General features: G+C 38.6%; 1 protein-coding gene across 1 annotated transcript in view; it reads left to right on the top strand.

Annotated features, from left to right (window-relative positions):
- Nucleotides 1-230: 230 nt before the first annotated feature.
- The window catches only part of MUC5AC (mucin 5AC, oligomeric mucus/gel-forming), a 55,861-nt gene continuing 40,874 nt past the window's right edge, over nucleotides 231-15,217 (top strand). The window contains exons 1-15 of the mRNA XM_049820695.1: nucleotides 231-303; nucleotides 2,257-2,328; nucleotides 4,533-4,604; nucleotides 5,648-5,909; nucleotides 6,943-7,057; nucleotides 7,555-7,645; nucleotides 8,055-8,167; nucleotides 8,662-8,878; nucleotides 9,224-9,349; nucleotides 10,400-10,517; nucleotides 11,368-11,506; nucleotides 13,271-13,381; nucleotides 13,801-13,870; nucleotides 14,658-14,795; nucleotides 14,880-15,044. Of these exons, the coding sequence (XP_049676652.1) occupies nucleotides 231-303; nucleotides 2,257-2,328; nucleotides 4,533-4,604; nucleotides 5,648-5,909; nucleotides 6,943-7,057; nucleotides 7,555-7,645; nucleotides 8,055-8,167; nucleotides 8,662-8,878; nucleotides 9,224-9,349; nucleotides 10,400-10,517; nucleotides 11,368-11,506; nucleotides 13,271-13,381; nucleotides 13,801-13,870; nucleotides 14,658-14,795; nucleotides 14,880-15,044 (1,882 nt within the window). The remainder of the gene's footprint in view (nucleotides 304-2,256; nucleotides 2,329-4,532; nucleotides 4,605-5,647; nucleotides 5,910-6,942; nucleotides 7,058-7,554; nucleotides 7,646-8,054; nucleotides 8,168-8,661; nucleotides 8,879-9,223; nucleotides 9,350-10,399; nucleotides 10,518-11,367; nucleotides 11,507-13,270; nucleotides 13,382-13,800; nucleotides 13,871-14,657; nucleotides 14,796-14,879; nucleotides 15,045-15,217) is intronic.

Genomic DNA, 15,217 nt, shown 5'->3' on the forward strand with positions numbered 1-15,217 from the left:
AGAAGACTCCTCCTAGAGTGCAAATACCTGAGGGAAAGTCAGAGCATCCTCTATTTACCTGTGCACCTGCAAAGGAAAAGTAAAATGTCTGAAGCCCCACCTTTTAAGAACCTTGTGAAACAATCTGGGAACTGAGCCAAAACCTACTCTCTCACTATATAAGACTCAGGAGCAGACAGGTATTTCCTCAGAGGCAGGTTGTTCGGTAGTTTCTACTGGACTTCCAGAAGATGGGCACAGGTGGTGGGACACGAGTACTGCTACAGATATCAATACTAGCACTTGCCTTCATACAGATCAAAGGTAGGAAGATTCACTTGTTTGGCTTTTTTACTATTTTAAAGAATTTATAACTTGCTTTGGAGTTTGAAATGTTTTTCTTGGCTTTGTGAAGCTAATGAACCTGTTACCTTTATGCAAGATTTTCTTTGCTGTTACAAATACTTTCCTACCTAAGAAGAAGAAATTAACTGTCTTGAAAATTTGTATTGCAGCCTATGCTCTCATCCTATTTTCTCCAGTTGAAATCTGGAGTAGCTCCACTGAAATCAGTAGAACTCACTCGGAACTCACATTTCTACCAAAATGCCTCAAGATTTGCATTTAGCTTTTGATGTTTTTTGATGTCCTCTTCGAGGTGGTATGGCATTTCTAAATGCACAAACCAAAAGGTGCAAAAGTGGCTTTAGGAAGGAACAAATCAGTGGAGTCTGTCTGCATGCATTATTAAAGACTTTGTTATATCAGCTGACGATACAGTACTGAAAAAAAGGAGATATTTTGTGAAAAACATTGGACAACAGATTTTTGAAATTTCATCTATTCTTGCACATGAGGTTGCATAAAATCTTAGAGCCCAGGGTTGTTTTTTGATGGGCTGAAAACAAGTGGAGTTGCCTTAAATATTCTAAGAGGGAATTTAATACTCAGAGATGAGTGGAAACCTTTTTCACATATACTTCACCTGTTAATGTCCCTTAAAGCTCAAGGTGACAACCATGTTAGTTTTTAGTGCATTTTGATCTCAGGTGCAGATCCTATTGCATTACATTACTTTTTCCTACTTCCAGGTAATTCCACAGTAACCTATGTTAAAAAGTGGTGGTGTCAAAGAATAGCCCATCCAAAGACTAGCTGTAGCATTACCACACCGTGCAATGGGAACAGGAGTCTGCAACGCGTATGGCATGAGGCAGAGTGTTGGAGCCATACAGTGTGTGGTGAGAGGAGCAAAAAGCTCTCTGAGGCTAGGCTGTGGGGGAGCCCAGAAGCACTGAATGGTTCATAGCTTAAAAACGGGCACAGCATGTCCTTCCAACACTAGCTGCAGATCCTTAGCCAGTGCGAAAAGGAAGGGACGTGGGGAGCTCCCTGCAGTTCCGATTTCTGCATTAGCCCCTCCAGCAGTGCTGCCCTCAGACTGCTCCTGTTGTGGGCTGCAGCAGAGGGTGCGCCTGCCGCCTTGGTGTTCTCGGGCCAGCGTAGCCTCCCCTGCAACCTGCCACTGATGAACTCTCACTAGGCGGTGCATTAAAAGCCCCCCTGGACCCTGCAGATTTTGTGTGTATTCCTATTCTGATGCTGCCGTGGAATGGAGTGAGAAATGGTTTCTTTGCTGGAAGCAAAAAGGTTTGCTTTGGGGCAAAATCAACAGTCATGAATGTATCTGTTGGAAAGGCCTATTTCTTTGTGTGGCTTGTGTGTTTGTTTTCCTTCCGCTGCTTATTACAAAAGTGCTTGAAACTGTAAAATACAGACTAACTTTGGCTTTCAGTAAAAGAGGACAGAGATCAGTCCTCTAACTCTAAAATGAATTCCTCCTGGAAAAAAGGACCTATTTTTAAAGCCCTCTGGCTAGACAAAGGGTTTTACTGATGCTTAAAGTACACAGTGATCATAAAAACTAAGCAAATGAAGTCCTTTATCTGAAAAGCTAACAAGGGCGTCCGGGGATACTGTGACAACAACAGAATAAGGATCTGCTCAAATTATAACAGGCATGTTTTTGATGGCTTCCCTGCAGTAATTTATTGGGGGGGGGGGGGGGGGGGCGGGGAGCTGAAGGAGAAGTATATGGCCATCGTGGTTACACGTAGCACAGGTCTTGATACAAATCTGACCTCCTGTACCTGAACATAGCTTTGCTGGTTTTTGATATACTAACTGTTGCATGTTTAAAGATATAATTCAGAAATGATGAAGGAACTCAAGAAAATTAGACATTAACATTTTCCTCTTCCGTTCTTCTTGGTGCAGTTCAAGCCCAGGATGATGAACAACAAACAAAATCAAACTATGTTTCTTCACCCACCCTGCAGCGACAAAACAGTAAGTATTTTTATACTGATCTTTTTCTAAGATTTTGTCCCAAATTAAATTGATAAATACTAAGGTTACTAGAATCTTCTTATTTCTAGCTAGAACATACTTTTCCTTCCCCTGCCCCTGTTGTACCCGCCCCCCCCCCCCCCCCCCCCCCCCCCAAACAAACAAAAGGGGGGGGAGACAGAAATCCTCTGGACAATACCCAATTCCCAGCCAATCTCTGACTGCTCTAAACTGGAGAACTTCCTCTGAGATCTGGCCCAGCGGATCTGGTCTACCGATATGATACATTTATCTAATCTTTAACTTCATGAAAGGTACATACCTTCTATCTAAAAGTGTATTTTCAGAAGAGGTGTGTGTATACATACATATAACCAAGGTACTTGATAGTGGGTAATAAAAGATACATTTTTTTATGCTGTGTCAAGATGACTGTATCACGAGAGAATAAGAAAACTGTAACTATGTTAAACATTAGAATAATTAAGCACTACAAGATCATGCATGACACAACTGTACAGAGCAAACACCATAACTGTACCGAGCAAAATAAGGGCGGAGGGATACAATGCTGACTGGTTTATTAGTAATGACAGGCTGAAACAATTAATCATTAGGCCTGCCCTGCAATCTTCAATTTATTAGGTCACTAGCTGGTAATTAAAATAATGATAAACCCAAAATGGAAGTGTACCACAAATTATTTTATAATAGTGAGTGTGTTTAATTATTGGAACAGATTGTCAAGGATGGTAGTACGTGTGCTTTCCCTTAAAATCTTTACATCAAGACTAAATGAGATTGTCTTTCTAAAACACATATCTGTCTCAGGGATGTTTTCTTGGTCTAAATGCAGAAGTCAGTGGCTGACATTGCACAATCTACAGTTTGGAAGTCATCAAATTCTAGAGTTTTGATACTTTCAAGGGAGAAACTGCATCAATTCCTCATTCTCTTGTTAAGAAAATCACGTCCCAGGTTCTTTAAGTATTCTATCCCTTTCATTGCTGGATCCAAAGAGAAAACACTGGATATGGACATGGAAAATTTAGGGCTGGATTGTACCAATGAAAGTCTTTGCATGAAAAGCACATGATTAAAGTTTCACAGAATTTAAACTGCTTTTTAAAAAGTCTGCTTAGAGTTGGTTGTGCAAAAGTGCATGTCTCAGCACAAAGAAAGACATGAGCTTCAGAAAAAAACCCAGCTCCTGTTTCTCATCCTCACCTTCTAATATACTTCAGTAACTTTCTGCTTCTAAGTGTACTGAGAGGCAAAGTTTCAGACATAGACATTAACACTGCTTTTTCCGCATCACTATTACGACACTGTGCTCTAAGGATCAGATTGCTGCTTTTGAGTTCGGAACATCAGGGCTAGCATCAAATAGGTGTCTTGAACAAATAATGAAAGAAACTACTACCGCCAAAGGGCTGTTAGTGAAATATATAGAAAGATGGAACACAAAGCACTGTGCAAAATCCTCCAATAAAACTTTGTGGAAACTTCCCCTAGAGTGTAACTAGTAGTAGGTGTCCTGGTTTTGGCTGGGACAGAGTTCATTTTATTCCTAGTAGCTGGTACAGTGCTGAATTTTGGATTTAGTATGAGAATAATGTTGATAACACACTGACATTTTAGGTGTCGCTAAGTAGCGCTTATCCTAAGTCAAGGGTTTTTCAGTTTCCCATGCTCTGCCAGTGAGGAGGTGCACAAGAAGCTGGGAGGGACCATAGCCAGGACAGCTGAACCAACCTAGCCAAAGGGATATTCCATACCATAGGATGTCATGCTCCTTATATAAACTGGGGGGAGTTGGCCAGGAGGGGCCGATGGCTGCTCGGGGACTGTCTGGGCATCAGTCAGCAGGTGGTGAGCAATTGCATTGTGCATCACTTGTTTTTCTTGGGTTTTATATCTCTCTTTTTGTTATCTTCCCTTTCATCACCATTATTATTATATTTTATTTCAATTCTTAAACTGTTCTTATCTCAACCCATGAGTTTTACTTTTTTTGTCCTGATTCTCCTCCTCATCCCACCAGGGTGGGGGGAGGAGTGAGCGAGCAGCTGCATGGTGCTTAGTTGGCTGTTGGTTTTAAACCACAACAGTACGAAATGTTAATCAATAAAGAGACAAGTCAATCTCTATCCATTTTTTAGGACTTCTAATAAGTTTAAACTTGATCATTTTTTCCCCCTTAGATTTTCCACCAGCTTTGAGATCCCAAGAAGTGAAAATCATTCCAACTTTTCAAAACACACTGAAAGTAAAGGGTGAGTTAAACAAATGTCATGGCTCAGATATCTGTGTTCTTGTTGATCACACAGGAAGACCATGGAGTGACTGAGGAGATTAATAAACTGTGTAAGATCCTTTAGCATCATAAAATAAAAAATGAACAAGAAAAGTAGCCAGTTCATCAGGTAACAAGGATAATCTAGATGTGACTCCAGTACTCAGCCTGCATTTTGTTAATATGATGTAGCTGTAAAAAAAAAAATTTTTTTTAAAAATTATATATATATATATATATAAAATATAAATATTACTGGGATAAATCATGTACAATATTTCCAGTAAAGAGAAGGAAATATTAATGTGTACAAAACACTAGTGAGACACCTTACCTAGGGTATAGGGTACAATTCTGACTAGCCGTGTTCAAGCACGGTGAGTATAAATCTGGAAGAGATGCAGAGAGGGACTGTGAGGATAATCAGGGAGATAGGAGACCGTGCTTGTAAGGAAATGAAGACTGAAAAGAGATAAGTGATTTCTATAATGGGTGGGGGGAGGAGCAGAGAGGTGGAACCCCTTCAAGGTGAAGTTTAACACTGGCACAAGAACAGCCAGGCATACAAGGTACAGGAATATGTTTTGGAAAATGCTGGCAAAAGTCTTCCAGCCATTTGAAGGGTGTGGCTGAGTGGCCTTCCCTACTAAGAGTACCAGCTAGTTTTAAACTAACTTTAAACTGGTTTTATGGTGAATCTTCATACCGGTTTTAGAACTTCATACGTTTAGGAAAGGATTTATAGAATATGGCTGTCAGCAGAGCCAAAGCATTGGACATAGTGACCCGGGAGATCCCTTCCAATCTTAGGCCCTCTATTCCTATGCAAAACCGATTAAACACAAAAGATAACTGAACTAAATAAATAACAGATCGATAAAAAAAAAAAGCTTGACAAGAAGGAAAACAGAAGATGGGCTTTTGGACAGAGGCTAATGAAAGAAATAAAATGGGAAAAGCAACTAAAGGAGGGTATCTACAGCAAATTACAGAAAATTCTTACTGCTTATTTTGAATCCGCAGCTGGCAACCCCTCTCACAATGGCCGCGTGTGCAGCACATGGGGTAACTTCCACTTCAAGACCTTTGACGGGGACATCTTTTACTTCCCTGGGGTCTGCAATTACATCTTTGCATCCAACTGCAAATCTCCCTATGAGGACTTCAACATCCAGATTAGGCGTACAATGGTGGAAAATGCTACGAAGATCACTCACGTCATCATGAAGCTGGAAGGAGCAGTGATTGAACTGACCTATGACTCTGTCCTGCTTGATGGCAAATCGTATGTTCATAACTTGAAACTGCAATCACTGCTCTTGCTCCCAGTGGGCTCTTTGAGTGAGCGTCCTTTTCCCTCATTTGATTTCACATTGCTCCTGAGCAGCTGGGGGGCTCAGGTCCTTCCTGAAGTATTAACAAAAATAAGGGCCTGACAGTGAGCTAAGTGCTGCTTCTGCAGATTATCCCTGTGTCTATTTTGTTCAGATAAGCTATATCCCAGATGCTGCCCCACTGCTACAATTGTGTGTGTATATATATAATTGAGTCTGTAAGTGGGATTCAGTCAAAATGTTAGGTTTTTACACTGTAAGTTTCTACTTACCATTAATTTTACCAGAACAGGATCCTTGAGAGGAATTTTTAATGGCTTTTGCCCTTGCACTGAAGACTATGCAGTTAAGCAGTGACTGCAGCTTGTACCTGCACTCATTTAAAATGAGCTAGTCTGGAAACTTGCTAACTGTGTAGCAATGGTAGCACTGACTTTGGCATAGGGTGTGAAACCTGTCCAAAAGGCTGGGTAAATATTTGGGCAGCTATCCCACAGTGAGTTGTGCATTATAGCAGCTACGTACAGTGAGCTAAAGGTTATCTTGGGTACACCTTTATGAATGGCACTCGTATCACGGAAAGCTTAACAAGTCTATCCCTTTATTATCAAGGACTTTAAGGAGTAAATAGCAATATCCTGAAGCATACTGCCTGCAAAACAGAACCTCCCAGCACTTTTTTGAACAATACAACTGAAGACACATGCCAACTTTTTACCCTACCAAAACACCATTAACAGAGAGAGCCAAAAGGAACAGCAGGGAAAGCAAGGCTGATCCATTTGCACAATGAGATGTAATTGCATAGGAACCAGCCAAAATGTTTCAAACGTGTTGTCTGTATTTAGTTACTGCTCTGACTAATTTCCTCACCTATGTATGTATGTTGAAGCTTTTCAAAGAGAATGAGAAAGGATATCAGTGTGGATATTCAATAGATATTCTGTTCCTAACACCTGCTGAATTATGGTGATCTTTCCCCAGGGTTCAGATGCCCTACAGCCATATGGGAGTCTTGATAGAGAGAAGTAACAGCTATTTGAAAGTTTCTGCCAAGTTAGGACTGACCTTCCTCTGGAATAAAGAAGATGCCCTCCTGGTAAGCAAACATCCAAAATATGGCAGAAAGCCTGTATTTTGAAAATAGTCTGTTTACATCTTTGCAGTCTTAATCAGCCAGGCAGGCATTAGTTACTTTTGGATCTGTGCCCATTTTTAGTGGATTGTTCTGTCTTCCAGTCTTCTCCCAGTTCCGTGTCCCCCCCCCCCCCCCCCCTTTTTTTTTTTACCATCCAGCTCAGCTCAGGATCAATAGACCCCCAATTATAAAGTTTCCACCTCACAGTGAAATATTGCTCAGATTCCAGACCTGGCAATGCGCTGCTGTTCGCAGCCCCAGGGCTAGAATAAGACCAATCTTTTCTTGGTGGCCACTGACCTTCCCAGTGGTGCCTACCTTGTTACCACACAACACAATCTGCACAGCATACATATGTCTAACTTTGAGTACATAAGCAATATTGGTGTAGGCTGTGTTCCCAACCATCAAGGCTGATGTTACTATGAACCTAAGCTCTCTTTCCTCACTTCTTTTAGGTGGAACTAGATAAGAAATATGCTAATCAAACTTGTGGACTTTGTGGGGACTTCAATGGAATTCCAATTAGCAATGAATTTATTTCAGAGAGTAAGTAATAAAAAGCATTATGAAGTATTGGTGCTTTGTTTTTCTTTCTTTTAGTAGTATACTGTAACATAGGTTGTGGGTTGTATTAACTGCAAAACTAGTGATACTTCTTCAGGCATTTCTATGATGTCAGTTATGTATAGAGTCAGGGCTTTGAGATGTATTAGGCTGCTTCCATCACTGTTAGATCTTTTAAGATTTGCCACATGCAACTTTCAACTTGTTTTCAATAGTTAGGATCCAGTTCCTTGTGTAACTTCTTCATCTCCTTTTGCCTTTCATATTATAATGATATTATTTGGTAATCACTGTTCATGTCATAGCGGGTAGTGTCACAAAAGAAAATATCTCCATGCAAAAGACAGTAAACCAGTAAATATTATTCTAATATTTGGACTGCTTTTTACAGACACAAAACTGACTCCCATTCAGTTTGGGAATAAGCAGAAGATGGATGGACCCACAGAGCAGTGTGCTGATCCTATTCCTCCTAGTGTTCCAGTGAACTGCTCAGCTGAATTTGTAAGAACCACCTTGATTAAAATTTGTTTTCTCAGTGTAAAATACATTCTCCCTGTCTTTGGAGAAAATTTGTTAGAATTGGAAAAAATATAGCATGAATATGACTCAACCATTGGTCTAGAAAGAAAATTTTTCTAAATTTAAGTTTTTTATTCTTTGCTAAAGTGAATGCTAAAAAGTTGCATTACCCTTCCAAGAGAAGACTGGATATTTTCAAGAAAGAGAAATTCACTGGGGTTGTCTTAATACAAAGAAACTGTATAAAGTCACCTGACCTGAAAGTAGCTCAAGATATGGGAAGATATGGGAGTTAATCAAAGGAGTTCCATGTGTACTTGCCTTATTGTTGTACCTTTCCCTAAACATCTGCTTATGGCTACTGTTGGACAGGTTTCTGGACCAGATGGACCTTTGGTTTGTTCTGCTGCATGCCTTAAATATTTAGTTTCATATTTTCCAAACCCTTGTTTAACCTCCTCTATTTTCCCTCCTAGGCTTCTATCTGTGAGACAGTATTAATCAGTAAAGCATTTACAAGCTGTAATGCACTTGTGAATGTCCAGGACTACATTGAAACTTGCATACAAGACCTATGCCAATGTGATAGCTCTATGGCTGACTTCTGCATGTGCAACACCTTTGCTGAGTACTCCCGGCAGTGCGCTCATGCAGGTGGACAGCCTCTGAACTGGAGAACCTCAGGACTCTGTCGTAAGTATCTCTGGAATGGACTTTCACCTGTGCTTACTAGCCATATCTAGCAAACTTCAAATATGTGATTTTTTTTTTCTAAAGTTGGCAGCTGTTTAAAGGTGCATGTAATTCTCATGAAATGAGTTTTAACCTGAGCATACTCAAGAATTTGGGAATATGGAAGTTTAGAGGATTTTGCATTACTAAGGGTTTTCGATATATATCAGAAAGTCTAAAATGTTGCAGCCTCCGCTTGGATCAGGATTCCCCATTGTATCTTGACAGAAAACATCCTAAATTGCGAATATTGTTTCCTTAACATTCCAAAGGAAAAGTCAGCATTATAATACTTTCTTCTTTCAGCCAAATTATGTCCTTTCAACATGCAATACCAGGAGTGTGGCTCCCCCTGCTCTGACACATGCAGCAACCCGGAACGATCTGCACTTTGTGAAGATCATTGTACAGATGGCTGCGTCTGTCCTCCAGGCAAGCTTCTTTCCTGCCTATTTTTCATATCCAGGATGGCTAGACCACTTACCTGCACACATTTAACAACTTTCATGCTCTGTGTCATTCTCATTACATCATCACTGTTATTATCACCAAAGTAATAACTGCATTTCTTCCTTGATACACATGCATCATTTCTATTCAGATTGCTAAAAATGCCCTTTTAAACAACAAATGTGCCTGAGATGTACATAGTGACTGAACTGAAAATAAGATACTTCACTCCTAACAATAAGGGGAAGTCTTCTATTCTCAGCATCCACGTTCAGTTCACAGAAAGTATGTAACGTGTAATCACATTTTGCCCACAACAGTAATTCCTGGTGTTGGCGAAGCTGCATCTGGCTCCCCAAATTACCAAACCCTCCCGGTTCAGTGCTGCATGTCTAAACAACGAGAAGCTGAGAGAGCACTAGGCAGTGTGTAAAATCTGGCGCTTCAGAGAATTATGCATGAGAACTGAATATCACTACAAGACAAACAATGCAAATGTGTTCTTTTTGTGCATGCTTACTTCTGGGGTTGAGAATTGTTGCTCTTGTGAGTGACTGCATGGTAGGATCTTCACCCCTTGCAGCTCTTCTGCCCATCCTCCATGACATCTCACAGAATTCACCAGCACATGTTTGTATAATAGCACTGACTTCTCTTAGATAATCCTCTGCCTTTGGGTATAGAAATATTTACTGTACAAATATGTCCCTGGGCAGTCTCACAAATGGTTCATCTATTCCACCTCATTATCTAGTAATTTTCATCCTAATTCTATTCTAATGAAGTCAACAACAGAAAGATATTTCCCTAGAGGTCTCTTTCAATCACCCTAAGTTTTTAGATAGGCTTCAATGGAACATAGCCCTTCAACCCCTACATAGCTGGCATCCTATTATTATTTTAAAGTACTTTCTATTCATTTTCTGTGTAATACAGAAGAAATGGAACATGCTTTCAGGCATCTGCCAGATACATGTACAAAAGCAGGTTCTGCAGTGCATAGAATAAGTAATAGACCATTTCTTTCCCTAGGAATGGTATTTGATGACATTAATGGTGCTGGCTGCATTCCCCGTCAAGAATGTCACTGTACCTATGAAGGTGAAACTTATGCTCCTGGTGCTTCCTTCTCATCTAAATGCAGATCATGGTAACATACTCTCTTTCTCATACTTTTTTTCTTAGTTGCATTACCTGAACATTTTGAAGACAGGGAAAAATTACTAATTTCCCCTTAAAAAGAAATAAGGAACTACTTATCAACTGAACTTCCTTGATTACACATTTTTAGAGGATACTTACATCTCTGTTTTCTCCTCACACTTAGAAGCAAAAATTTGAATTTACATATAGGTACTCCAGTTTCAAGACCAATCAGTTAAAGGAGACAATCAAATTCAAATACCAGAAGTGTTTAAAAATGCGAATTACTGTGTTGCATCCTTTGTAGCACTATAGTGTAATAGCAGGATGCTCAGGTAAATACTATGGAGGACGTGACATTTAGGGACATGTGGCATTAGACAGAGTGGGAGATCACATTTGAGAGGCATGCTTGACAGATATGATATATATTTTTTAAATATCACTATAATTACTGAAGTATTATTGCATAAGTGTATGCAAATGCACCTATCTACCTATGAATACAAGAACCACAAACATGCATGTTATTTTCCAAGAAATACTTAGCATGTTTGAAGCTTGAGCCATGCTAAGGAAGATGAGGGGCGATCCTTCATATGCAGCAGAATGGACATCAGGTTCACCAAGACTGAATTCTGTCCAAAGATTGGAAAAGAACAGCAATATATAAAACGTTATCACTAATACAAATGTGCCTGCCCCATATTTATTCTGAGATTTCAAAGCAATGTTGGTTTCTTTGACAGTATGATCAATGCTTCAAGAGGAAAATTAAGGCATCAACTGCCCATATTGTCACTTATTTCATTTACACTTGCATTACCCAAGGTTACTGAATGCTCTCTTCATTTCAGTACCTGTGCTGGAGGTGAATGGTCTTGTATCACCCATTCATGCCCTGGATCTTGCAGTATTGAAGGAGGCTCCCACATTTCAACATTTGATGAGAAATATTATTCCTTCTTTGGAGACTGTAGCTATGTCCTAACAAAGGTAAAAATTAGTCAGAATCCTTGCTATAAAGCAATATGCTAAAGGAAATTTTTTTTATTACATATAATGTTGTTTAATTAAAACTACTGGCAATCACATCAACTTTCTGAAATTTAGAGGTTCCACGTGGAGCCTTAAATGGATTTCAGGGGGCTTTCTGTTAGGGTTATACTAAATAAACATATTGTAGTAGTTTTGTGTTCTTTGATCATCATTTAAGAATTGCACTGAGTTTTTACATTCCATGAAACAATCTCCATGCTTCCCATTATTTTTTTAATTAAATATTGTCTGTCTGGTGTTTTATAACTACTTCTTTCTGAGCAATGTGTTTATTACATCCATTGGTACTGTCCTTTTTGTCATAGTTAATATAGTTCAATGGCTTATTTGAGTAACAGTATTTGTAAAGGAATTATTATTATACAGCATTCATGTGAGAGGAGTTATTTCATTAAGATGATCAACCCTCCAAACAGTCTTCCCCAGTAAACACTGAAGATTCTAGAGTTTAAAAGCAAAAAGCTAAGTTGTATGTGTATTCTAAAACTTGAATTAGAAATTGATGGCTTACAGAAATACCTAAGATCTACTAGTGTTTTTTAGATTAGTAGGGACTGAGTTCTGAGTAGATATATCTAAAATAATGACTACAGATTTGAAGATTTTCAGAACCCTAGGTATATTTGATGTTTATTTGTACTGGATGAGTGATGTAAACAATTTTCATAAAAACTTCATATTATATAAAATCTGTTCTCAAAAAGCTCAAACTGAATGTTACCAAGAAAGAGAACTGTAAAAACTTAGAAATTAGCTAGAATGAGGTAATTTAGAAATAGGTTGGACTAAAGCAATGAAACCTCTTTTTGAGTTTCATGAGCACTGGGCTCAATCTACAATGGGAGCATAGAGCAGACTTACATGCTAAACTCACCTTTTGGCACATAAAATTAGATTCTCAGAGGCTCTGAAGGTATAGAAAACCCCTAAATGTGGACACAAAAAGTCAAAAAGCCCACAATTTTAACATTAAATTTCCAGATGGCTGTAATTCTGCAACTCAGCTGTCCTTAATTTAATCTTCACTACACCAAGAAAATTATAAGACACATTCAGAGTCACAGCCTTCTGCATGTTTCCCTGTAATGTCTTGGCCATTAGGCACACTTTGAATAGACACCTTACAGAACAGAGTCCAATGAAAATCAGAACCAAGAGAAAAACTGAATTTTGCCTTTATTCAGTAGCGTAGTGAATAGTGATATTAGCTTAACTTTCTCCTGTGAGAGGATATTTAAATGCATTTTTCCTACTTGTTAAAAGAATGACCAAATCACTGTTTCTTTGATAATCTATTCAGTGCAGAAAAGATTGGAAACAATTTCTCTCAGGTAAACACCATAACCAGTGGGCAAGAAAGGCACATTTCCTTCTTCTTCTCTAGCATATGAAACTAGTATTAACTAAACATTAGGAACTACTATTACCAAAACATTAGGAAGTTTTAATATATATGATATGTCTAACTTGCCCTTGAATGTCAGAAGTAATAGATAACTTCTACTGTGCAGACTGTATGAATGCCACCTTACTTGGTGACTCTATGCATATATGAAAGAACGTATGAGTTGGAAGAAAAGGAATTAACAATATTTTAAAAGGACCACTTTACTAAGAATGCCATTTGAGTTTGAACATTTTTAACATAACAATATTTTAATATAACAAATCCTTTAAACAATATATTTTGTTTTCTTCTAGCTCTGTGACAGCAATGAGTTCACTGTTCTGGGAGATATCCACAAGTGTGGCCTGACTGACACTGAGACATGCCTCAAGGGTATAACTGTCAGCCTAAGTGGAGGACAAACTGTAAGTAGCAAATGTAGACACCTAACATTCTGCAGGGATGTTTTCAAAGCTTAATAGACAAGTAGTTTGCAAATGACACGTAACAGCACACACAGGAAACCTGCACTCTTTCTTTTGTTGTTGTATTTAATTTGAACATTATTCAAAGAAAAATTTAGCATAAAGGAGATACATTGGAAGTCAAGATCCTAGTAGTTTTCTGTCATATAGTTGTCTTAGGGTTTTCGCTTGTTTGTTTTGACAGTCAATGAACCAATATAATAAAGATTAAAGAAATGGTATAGGAATCAGAACATCATTACAGTCTCCACCCATTTTTTTTTTCCTTTATCCTGAAGAATACTAGATAGAAAATATTTGGAAAGTGGTTTACCTTTCCTAAATATGCTTGAAAAATCTTTGTCTTTTCTTGTGGACAGAACATAGTGATCCAGTCTTCTGGCAGCGTATTTGTAAATAAGATCTACACGCAGCTGCCATTCTCTGCAGGTAAGTTCCTCTGGAAGACTTCTGTAACTTTTCTCTTTCTTGACTTTAAAATGTTATTACATCATTTAATCTAAAGTCAAATTTTATCTTTGTTACACTGCAGCAAAACCAAGGTACTCCAATAGAGCATAGTCTCTCATTTTTTAAGTAACAGGGTTTGCCTGTTTAAGTCTTATCATTTTAGCAAAATTATGGTCTAATTTTAGCAATATCTAATTAAATGGAGATTCAATTCAAGCAAATAGCATCACTGCACATTTCCAGATCCAAACATTGCCATAAGAGAGGAAAGAAAAATTCTGATATGCAACAGGACTCCAATATCTCAAGTTGTTTAGTTTCCTGTGTTCCCTCTGTCCCTTTGCTTAGTGCACATTTATCACTGGAGAGTTCCTCTCATGCCAGTTCTTCTCACATACTACTGCACCTGAACAGAAAGCAAACCCTGAAAGAACAGAATAGGTCCAGGTTGGAGTCTAGCACTAAATCATGGTATATAATTTCCATCAAGCAAATGTGGCCTTTAAATAGCAACAGAAGTGTGTGTTCTTCCCCTTATTTTAAAATACGTGACGGAAAGTGGAGGGGTTTTATACATTTGTTGTTTAGGGTAAAGACAGTCTGGTTTGGTGCTGGATTTTAAATCCCATATGGATCATTTTCCCCCCAGTTCTTCAGAAATTAGGATCATATCAAACACAACTGTAGAATCTCTCTATATAATGAACAGTCATTTCAACTGCTCATCTTATATGAAATTATAACTCTTCTGTTCTTATGTTCCTAGCGAATGTCACCATCTTCAGACCATCATCTTTCTTCATCATTCTGCAAACAACTTTTGGTCTTCAGCTACAGGTTCAGGTCATGCCTCTCATGCAACTTTTTATAGACTTAGACCCATCACATAAAGGGCAGACCTGCGGTAAGCAATCTTATTGTAACAACTGCCTTCATCAGTATGCTTCATTCTGTAGGAGATTTACACAGCCTATCTGCTTCCTTTTAGGTCTCTGTGGAAACTTCAATGACATGCAGACAGATGATTTCAAAACCACCAGTGGTGTAATAGAGGGTACTTCAGCTGCTTTTGGCAATACTTGGAAAACTCGGGCTGATTGTCCTGATGCCAAAAATACCTTTGAGAACCCCTGTACTGTCAGCATACAAAATGGTAAGCTCAGCATATACTAACCTCTTGCTGTTGTCTTTTAAGATGGAAAGAAGGAATAAGTTGATCTATCACCAAGTATTTAGCCAAAATAAACGGACCATTTGCACACACACTATTTTGCTCAGTTGATACTAGAAGTCTTCTAATAACTAGGATAATATTTTGGATCTTCA

The sequence above is a fragment of the Accipiter gentilis genome, chromosome 17 (genome assembly GCF_929443795.1).
Source record: "Accipiter gentilis chromosome 17, bAccGen1.1, whole genome shotgun sequence".
NCBI lineage: Eukaryota > Metazoa > Chordata > Aves > Accipitriformes > Accipitridae > Astur > Astur gentilis.